The following is a 10,391-nucleotide window of genomic DNA, read 5'->3' as shown; positions in this document are numbered from 1 at the left end:
CTTTACAGTTCCTCATCCTCCACGGGACTCACCTTTACGTGGACGGGTATTAACGCACGTGGTCAGCGTTAACGGCCGCCGCCATCCGTTGTTTGCGACCTCAAAGGGAAGAGAACCCAACCAACGCGCTCCCGTTTTACCGTCAGTGAGAATCCGGGTGTTGTGTCGAAGTCTGTTCCCCAGTTTATTAGTGTACCACCCATATACGTATTTACGGTACAGGTGCTGAAAGCGGACAAAAACGACGACGAGAGAGACCCGCATGTCAGCAGTAAGTTCTCAAATTTATACTAATAATAGGTTCAAATGACGTCATTTACACAAAATGTGTAAAAAATTTAAAAAAACACATAAACACGTTGACACCTTGACAAAGACAACATAATAATAAATTAAAATGATATAAAGGGAAATTAAAATTACATTAAAATTTAAAAATAAAATAAAATAAAAAAATACAACAAAACATATGGGGGAGAAATTTACAATTACAGAGAATACTTACAGAGCAAATCAAGCACAGGAACCAATTCTAATGAAATATGCAGTTATTTTACTCTTGTTTTTTTGCTCTTTTTTTAAACGCAGTTAAAATACATATAAGACATTGTTCATGTCATAAAAACCTTTCCTTAAAGGAACAGTGCGTAGCATTTAGGCGAATCTATTGACGGGAATTGAATATAATATTAGTATTCTTTGGTGTATAATCACTTGAAAGTAAGAATTGTTGAGTAATCGTTACCTTTAAAGTAACTTTCTTTTTCTGGCAACGCAGAAAAGTCTTAAGTAGTAAGAATGTTATGGGGGCCGCATTAAACAATAGCAAAACTATATGAATACATCTGTTTACAAACTCTCACATATATTGTGCAGTATGATTCAAGTCTTTTTTTTTTTTTTATCCAATGTTAAACTTGTCCAAGAAGATCTGATTTCAGTATTTTCAATAAAAACAAAACAGAAACTTTTGGTTTTTAAACATATTTAATTTAATGACTAAATATTCATACAAAGTATCATCTTCATTGACTTCACTTCATCAGGATTCATGTAAAAAAAGAAAAAACAATATTAATATAATAAAACACCGGTAACACGATGAGAACACGTAACAACATGACAGCAGCATAAACAAAAAGTTATAAAGTTACAGGAAAGTGTTTTCAAATGTCACAGAAAATAAATACTCTTTAATTATTTGTAAACCCTGAAATTTAAAGATATTCATTCAAAAATCAAAAAGCGGTTACAATGTATTCAAATGTAACATTATGTTGTATATGTTTGTGCTTCCATTCATTTTGTGAGACAAATTAACATAATTCACAGTTCTGAACAAATCAATTCATTTTCTTCATCTAATATCAGAGGAGCAACGAAGTAAGACTCAGTATAACGGTACATTCAGGACGGTGCACTCAGAGATACGAGCGTGGATTGCACCGCCAGAATTTAATAAATAAAAAATATATAATATAAAATTAATGAACTCATAAAAGTATAAAAAACATGATCTTACTGCTCAGTTGGTAGAACTTCATTTCATTAATAGGCAGACTGCTTACACATCTTTCAAACAATGTAAATATTGAAGCAAAGACAAAGACTTCACATTTAAAAAATCTAAATCCTGATTCATCATTTAAAGACGGAGTAAAGGAATTAAATTATTAACAGACATTTAATGGTCTTTTAATTTTGATTTTGTTACTTTAACTTTTAGGTTCTTTAAAGTGAAGTCAAAGCTTCATGTGTTAAAGCTGCATTCTCTCTAGTGTCCACCAGGGGGCGACTCCTCTGGTTGTATAGAAGTCTATGAGAAAATGACTCTACTTCTCTCTTGATTTATTACCTCAGTAAACATTGTAAACATGAGTTTATGGTCTCAATCTCTAGTTTCAAGTCTTCTTCAATACAGCATGATGTTCATTTAGTACATTATGGTCCATTTAGAGTCAAACAGACCATAAAGCAGGGGATGCTTTAGGGCGGGGCTACACGGTGATTGACAGGTCTCTACCAGAGACGTATACGGCGTCTCTACGTCACTCCTCCTCAGTCCAGATATGGTCACTTCCTGTTCACTGGTTGTGAAAGAAACAACAACATGGTGACGCCCCAAATCCACGGTCCGTCAGGCCACAAACCTGGTCTGCAGGACAGGTGAAGCATTTCCTGCGTCCTGGTTTACAAACGCTGCTCAGCTGATCTCTCCGCAATTTGACGCTGTTCACTGTCGTTACCTCTGCTTGTTGTAGTTTTTCCCACAACATTTGAATGCACCACAAACCCTCAGAACTCCCAGGAGAGCTGAGCTCAACAGAGTCTTCAGAGAAATCATTTCCACGAAATCCACGATGACTTTACGTTCAGTACTTTGGTCCGTGACTCTTCAGGGTTTTGGGATCCTCAGCTCGTCAGTGTGAGGGGGCGGAGCTCACGTGGATTGGTTCACAAAGCTCCGCCTCCTCAGGGCTCATCGGGATTTGAATGTCCCAATCAGGTTCCTGCAACAGGCAAAGTTTCTTTATTCACATTAAAAATCAAAGTTTGATCACAGAATATATATATATATATATATATATATATATATACATACACACACACACACACACACACACACACACACACACACACACACACTCAGTGGGGGAATATATTTGGTTCCGATATATTATTAGTAAAATTATATAATAAATAATAATGTTATTGCTTTTATTGTTTCTGTTCTTGCAATTTAAAGTGCCTTTGAGTACATAATATATATAAAAAAATATCAATATCCAATATATTTGGGGAAAATATTTGGTTCTGATATATTTTAACATTTTAAGAATCTTCTTAATGTAAAAAAAAAACTGCACATTAGAATTTTGCCAAAACAAAATGACAGAAACAATAAATCACAATATTTATTACTTCAAAAACAAGACTGATTTGCTCAGTTTCTATAAAAAAATCTATTCTTTTAGTGAAGGATTTAAAAAAATATATATGTTCTCTGTATTTTTTGTTTTTATTGTAGAATATTTTAAACAACCAGTGAATGCATTTCTACCACTGTAACATGCTTTCTTCTGATTCTGGTAATTAATGTATTGATTCATGTGTACGTGTTGATGTGTATGTATTGATGTGTATGTATTGATGTGTATTGATGTGTGTGTATTGATGTATATTGATGTGTGTGTATTGATGTATATGTATTGATGTGCATGTATTGATGTGTATTGATGTGCATGTGTTGATGTGTATTGATGTGTATTGATGTGCATGTGTTGATGTGTATTGATGTGTATTGATGTGTATGTGTATTGATGTGTATGTATTGATGTATATTGTGGGTGTGACTGACCAGTGAGCGGGGCAGTGGCTCTTTATGTAAATACGTCTGACAGCCGTGTGGACGGCAGTGAACGGCGGACCAGAACACGGCGAACAGGAGAGCGGCCATGACGACCACGGTCACGGTCACAGTGGTCGTCCTCTTCCAGGCAGCGTCCGGACCTGCAGGTCAACCAACAGGACACTTTATCTTTTTAATCTTTTGGATTGTACAGCAATTACAAAAATAAAAGTTCATGTATTTTATTCTGAAAGAACAGAAACCAGACTTTGTTTTGGAAATAAACTCCTTCGGGGCAAATATTTTGGATCACATTTGTGATGTAAACACTTTTGTAAAAAATGTTTAGAAAGTGTGAACATTTTCAAAGGTGTAAAAATCTTCTCACTTTCCAAAAAGTTTGTCAAAGTGAGAACGTTTCTTAAAATTTGAGATATTTTGACATCGTAAAGTAAAATCATGGATTGTGAAAATATTTTTATGAAGTGAGGACGAATTTGGAATATTTTGCAAAGACTAAGCATCATGAGGACATTGTTAAGTAAAAACATGTACTGTGACAGTGTTCTTATGAAGTGTGGACACAGATTTAAAAAAAGGTAAAGACATTTTGAGAAATGTATAATAAGGAACAAAAGGAAGAATTTTGAAAAATTTGAATATTTTTGAAAAAATTAGGAGTGAGGTGACGTTTTTTGAGGGTTAAGAGATTTTATGAAAGTAAGAATACGGAACATAACGACATTTTTTAAAAGTAATAAACTTTTTGTAAGGTGATGTTTTGTTTTTTAAAGAGAGATTATTGATTTAAAGTGAGTACATTAGTTGAAATATTTACATTTTAGAAAAGTAAAAAATTAATTGTGAGAATATTTTCATGAAGTGAGGTTATATTTTGAAAACTGTTTGAAAAATAAGAACATTTGTAAAGTGAGGATATCGGTATAAATATAAGTAAAACTAATTCTGAAAGTTGTGCAACTTTAGGAAAGTAGAAACATGGACTGTGAGGTTAATTTGTAAAGTGAGGACATTTGTTGAAAGTGGGAATATTTTGGAAAGAATATTGACCGAGATGACATTTTCTGAAAGTTATGATATTTTAGAAATATAAGAAGATGGACAGTGAGGATGTTTTGGAGGTGAGGACACCTGTTCTATGACAAAGATTATCACAAGTAAAGAAGAGGACACACGTACGTCCTGCGATGGAGACACACTCGGTGTCTGTGCTGCCGCTGTGGATCTGAGTGTCCAGGACGGTCCGAGCTCGGACGCAGTACTCCGTCCCCTCCTGCAGGGCGGGGACGAGCAGCACCTCCTGCTCCGCTGGCATCGGGTACACAGTAGCCTGAACGAGAGAGACAGAGAGAGAGATTATAATTACAATATAAACTAAATAGATGAGATAACATAACAGTGTATAAAACTAAAATAATGATGAGGGTAGAAACAAAGGGATGAGACCAAAAAAGAAAGAAAAGATGAGCACCGAGGAAGGAAAGAAATAAAAACAGGAAATAAGTAGAAGGAAGTAAGAAGGAAAGGAAACTAACAGGAACAAAGGAAAGAGGAGACGTGAAGTGAACTTGTGACCTGCAGCTCGTCGCCTCTCTTCCACACCGTCACACTGACGACAGCGGTGAGAGGAAGCTTGGTGAAGGTCACGTGAAGTGCATCGCCCACCGCCGTCACCGTCATCTCCGGCGCCATCAGGACCGCTGCCGGCACGAGAGTCACATTCAGTCATTCAGTCGTGATTTAAATATATATATATATATATATATATATATATTTATATATATATATATATATATATATATATATATATATATTTATATATATATATATATATAAACATGTTGTAAAAGACAGAGACGAGCACCTGAGGGGCAGCGGTTTAATTTTTACTTTTTATTAATTACAGAACTTCAATGGTTCAACTGAAGGAGACAAAGATGCTCTGAGCAACAGTTGAAGAAGAAGAGAAGAAATCAGTTATTGGTCAAAGAAACTGGAAGTTTAGATTTAATTAACCATTGATGTATGTAAGAAGTGATCGGTTTGTGGACTGCCGTTTTTTAGAAGCCTCGAGTTCAGCGTTTTGGCCGTCGCCATCTTGTTTTTTTTGCAACCAGTGAACAGGAAGTGACCATATCTGGACTGAGGAGTAGTGACGTAGAGACGCCGTATACGTCTCTGGTAGAGACCTGTCAATCACCGTGTAGCCCCGCCCTAAAGCATCCCCTGCTTTATGGTCTGTTTGACTCTAAATGGACCATAATGTACTAAATGAACATCATGCTGTATTGAAGAAGACTTGAAACTAGAGATTGAGACCATAAACTCATGTTTACAATGTTTACTGAGGTAATAAATCAAGAGAGAAGTAGAGTCATTTTCTCATAGACTTCTATACAACCAGAGGAGTCGCCCCCTGGTGGACACTAGAGAGAATGCAGCTTTAACACATGAAGCTTTGGCTTCTCTTTAGAGAACCGGAGGTTGCTGACCTGAATCAACAGTCAACGTGTTGCTAATTCTATTTCCTCTCTTACTGTCTCTGCGGTTGAACGGTGGGCTGAGTTCGGTCCAGGGCGACCGCTGGGAGCCGCACTGCGCTCTGACGTGGAGGTTGTAGTCGGAGTCGGAGCCCAGGTCAAAGGTCAGGTCGCAGTGAGTGTGAGGAATCAGCTGACACTCGGGAGCGTCCACCCATCTGCCGTTCAGGACCATCAGCTCAAACTCCCTGAAGGACAAAGAGACACAGAGAGATTCAAACCCAGAACATTCTGCTTTTATATTCCTTTATGATGAGTGTTTCTTGTCACCTCGTAACAAACAAGAGCAGAACTGGTTGTGTGAGTTGAGACGAATCCATTTGCACACATCACTGAACATGACATGTGGGTTTGACATATTCACCAGCTGAGCTGAAATTCTGCCTCCGGCCACAATAACTCAAACTGAGGCACCTCACCTTGCATACTTCCACCACACACACTGCTGCTGCTGTACATCCCACCGATTCCTTACTGCTCTCTCCGTGTTTCTCTTGTTTCGCATCAGGAGTTATTGAAAACAGCAGCGGATTGAAAATCAAATCAAATGTACAAAAGAGTCAGCAGTTCAGGTGGAGCCTCCCTGAGATTCATCACACCACTAATGAAGACAGATCCACCATCTTGAGATTTATGTCATCAAACTTTCACTGCAGGTCTTTCTTCAAACCCAAAGAACTTCAGGTTCTTTGGTCCCAAAGTTAGCAAATATGTCCAGCTGAATTCTGGGGAACCATGTATTAAATAATGCACAATCATATTTACATGTTTAAGCATCAAAACTCTTGAATGAAGCGTGACAACAAGATGATACAGAACATACAGAAACATTGTACAGCAGTGCATTGAGCTAAATGCTAATATCAGGAAGCTAACAATGCTATAATGTTCACCATCTCAAGCTGAGGCTGATGTCTTTAGTTCTGCAGGTATTTGATCATTGGACACATTGAAACGTCGACCTGATGACGCTGCTAAAGAAAAAGTAATCGCCAAAGTTATTACATCTCATCCCGACGGGAACAAGCAGAGACAGACTTCATTCAAACTCAGCAACAAGCGGCGACGTACGCAGGCAACAGGCTTTGAAGTATTAGACACATCATACAATACTGACAAAATCTAATCCACTAAGCTGTCTGCTCGCACAGCAGCGGTGATGTACTCAGCAGTACTGATAGTTCTGTTAGCGGTTAGCTGTTAGCGGTTAGCCAAACATACGGTGCAAAGTGGTGACAGTGAGCTGCAGATCAGCGGCGGGAGGTACTCAGCATCCGACATCCGTCACTACAACCACAGCTCTGACCTCTGCTCACCTCGTGAACAGAGGAGTGTTTGGATGACTTCAAAACAGCCGCAGGAATGTTTACTGAGAGTTAATTAAACTTTCCTCCTGTGTGCAAACTAAAGCGGCGATGAGTCACCGAGCAGACACACCTGCTGGTTATGATTGTTAGCTGAGGCGTGTCGTTGATTCCTGTTGTTAGGCCGAATAGTTTAAATCACTCGACAGACGTCAGACAGAAACACCTGCTGGATTTGTTTTCTTCTTGCATTGACCTGCAAGGACTCATCTGCACATTTCACATAGTTCATTATTGTTTGGCTGGGTTTACTGCAGGGCAGACATTATTACAAACACATTACAAGTTATTGAAAACAATTCCTTCACGGTAAATTAAACAGCAAGAATTTTGAGAATCTATTAATCGTTTGTCAAAAACTAATGTGAATATTTCTCTCATGATATTAAACTGAATATCTTCGGGTTTTGAACTATCAAATAAAACATAACGAGACATTTTATTTCCTCAACTTGGACTTTATTTCATAAATTATATTGAGCAAATTATTAATCAATAAATAGAGAAAATGATCAGCAGATAAATCTATAATCTATCACAGCTTCACTAGTTTACAAATGGAAACCAGCCAAAACATTTAGATTATAAATTTATTTCAAACCCTGTTTTTATTTTTAACATTAAAATTTGATGAACTGATAATTTTGTTTAGATCATTTTGTATCAGCTGAGATTTCTTCTCAGTGGTGCATTCAATGTCACAGTTTGATGTTATTCTATATTTTTTATTTGTGTCAGAGGCCAAATCCCAACGTCCCCCCTAAACCCTCAGACCCTGAACCCTTAAGGACTTACTGACGTCACCTGGTGAGTGGGTGAGTGTGAGAGACTGTGAGGGCTTGAGATGGTGTAAATATGAACGGGACAGCACTTCGCTGCAACATATCACGTTACCATGAAAACAACAAAAAATATGATGTATAACTGTGTATTTATTGTATACTTTGTACTCCCTGATGTGAACGTCTTCAGGCTCTTTCCTCACATGATGAGGTAACTTCATATCATCTATTTACTCGTTTTTGTCAAAACAGCTTCAATGACAAAATCTAATATTTGATGAATGAATGAATAAATATCTTCTGATTTCATGTTTATTTTTTGTTCCATCTTTAACCCTTAATGTTTCTGAGTAAATGTATTTGGACAGTCTGAACATACGTGAGTCCTCTTTGTTTACCTTTTTTTTACGTCTCCATTTGTCCACTGGTTACCCCGTGTTTAAGGTCACATTGCAATGCTTTGTGGGTAATTCTCTTAGGCTAAGTCAGCATACGGAAAGGGTTCATAAAGGGCTCAAAATGTCTGCCAGAGAGCCTCAAACACTTGACGATTTGACAGTGGGTCAGCCCTAAACCCTCACGGACTTCGTGGGAGCGCGCCTCAAAGTCCGTGAGTCCGTAAGGGGGGACATTGGGATTTGGCCAGAACCAACAACACGTTGGTCCGTCTCTCAATACGGTCTTACTTCCTGTCTGTGTCTCTCAGCTTCTATTGGTTCCTACTGAAGACTTGAATCAATTAAAAACACAACTACAGTATAAAGCTTCACCATTAATCTGCTCATTGAAGTTTTCATCAATCAAACAGGAGGAACTAGAGCATTTGTTGGGGACTATGTTCAGCGGCGGATTGATCCACATCTTAATTGTCAGTGAAGTGTTCTTGTGAATGACTCACCCCTGGAACTGAACAGAGTAAAGGACCGCAGTGCTGCAGGCAGCCTGTAGGGGGCTCCACTTCAGTTCGTGCTTCATGTCCACAGACTTCATGGAGACGCCGCCGGGAGCCGGAAGCGTCCAAACATCTGCTGACAGAAAATTAGTTCACGTTATAAATCTTATCTCCGATTATTGTTCGGAAGCAGCAAGATTTAATTAATTTATTTCATTTTAATGAATTAAATGTTTTTTGTACAGATTAATACAAACAACATCCTCATACAATGGTTCCTATAATATTATATTTTAAGTAAAGTTGCTCCTCATTTTTCATGTTTTAGTCCAACAACACAAGTCAGCTGCTCCTTACAGTCTTTTCAAAATAAAATGCTGTCTTCACAGGAACTTAGTTAGGTTTAATAAAGGATTGATGAGACTCTCATCATGAGAGTCTCATGATGAGACTCTCATGATGAGAGTCTCATCATGAGAGTCTCATGATGAGACTCTCATGATGAGAGTCTCATCATGAGAGTCTCATGATGAGACTCTCATCATGAGACTCTCATCATGAGAGTGATATCAATCTGAACATCTGACTCTCAGGCAGGAAAATGTCAAACATTTTCTTTACAACTTTGTACTTATTCAAGGAGACGTGTTAATGTCTCTGCAGATTTACGCAGACCAGGACGTCAGCTGATTGACCCAAAGTATATATTTTATTTCATTTATTTCATTTAAGTTATTTATTTTATTTAAGTTATTTATTTCACGTGTCACATACAGTCTTCGACTCATTTTATGTGTGATTTTGTTTTTTATTCTTTACTTCACCAGCCTTACAAATAATTAATTATTTAAAAATGAAAAAAAAATCAGTCACAATAATTACAATAATAATATTTTTCTTCAATGTTATATTATAATTTTTAAGATGAAAGTTTGATGTAGATAATTATTCAATAAAAAAAAAAAAACATTTTTAGATTATTATTTTATCCAGTGAGATTTCTTCTTGGTGGTGCATTCAATGTCACTGATAAGTAAAAGGATAAATTAGACATTATTCTATATTTCTGTATTTTTGCCTGTATGAAAACAGCCTGATGTGTTAAATCTGTCAAAGTACACATGTATTTATTAATTTATTAATTATACATCTCTCTCTCTCTTCTCCTGATCCGAGTGTTAAAGCAGAGTAGAAACAGACTCTACTGTATCAGACTCTACTGTATCTGTGTCAGCTGAGTGTTAAAGTGAACTCACAGTCTGTAAAGTCCAGCAGGACCACCATCATCATCATCATCACCATCATCATCAGCAGCAGCAGCAGGGTAAAGAGAAAGACGATCTGCTCACGTCAGGTCCACCATGTTGCATGAAGAACTGATCCACAACACAACATATAATCCAGATACTCGCCACAGAAACCTTTGCTTTCTGTTCTTTTCAT

At 37.3% G+C, this 10,391-nt stretch overlaps 1 protein-coding gene across 1 annotated transcript in view; it reads right to left on the bottom strand.

Moving 5' to 3' along the window:
- Positions 1-956: 956 nt before the first annotated feature.
- The window catches only part of crfb16 (cytokine receptor family member B16), a 9,479-nt gene continuing 44 nt past the window's right edge, over positions 957-10,391 (bottom strand). Inside the window, exons 1-7 of the mRNA XM_076098289.1 lie at positions 10,205-10,391; positions 8,955-9,084; positions 5,908-6,098; positions 4,946-5,070; positions 4,550-4,700; positions 3,359-3,510; positions 957-2,510 (exon numbers count right to left, since the gene is read on the bottom strand). The exon at positions 10,205-10,391 is cut by the window's right edge and continues 44 nt beyond it. Coding sequence (XP_075954404.1) covers positions 2,421-2,510; positions 3,359-3,510; positions 4,550-4,700; positions 4,946-5,070; positions 5,908-6,098; positions 8,955-9,084; positions 10,205-10,256 — 891 coding nt within the window. The 5' untranslated portion in view covers positions 10,257-10,391 and the 3' untranslated portion in view covers positions 957-2,420. The remainder of the gene's footprint in view (positions 2,511-3,358; positions 3,511-4,549; positions 4,701-4,945; positions 5,071-5,907; positions 6,099-8,954; positions 9,085-10,204) is intronic.

Source organism: Anarhichas minor, unplaced genomic scaffold, assembly GCF_050575085.1.
Source record: "Anarhichas minor isolate MPS153535 unplaced genomic scaffold, ASM5057508v1 ptg000024l, whole genome shotgun sequence".
NCBI lineage: Eukaryota > Metazoa > Chordata > Actinopteri > Perciformes > Anarhichadidae > Anarhichas > Anarhichas minor.
This window is presented reverse-complemented; position numbering and strand designations above follow the sequence as displayed.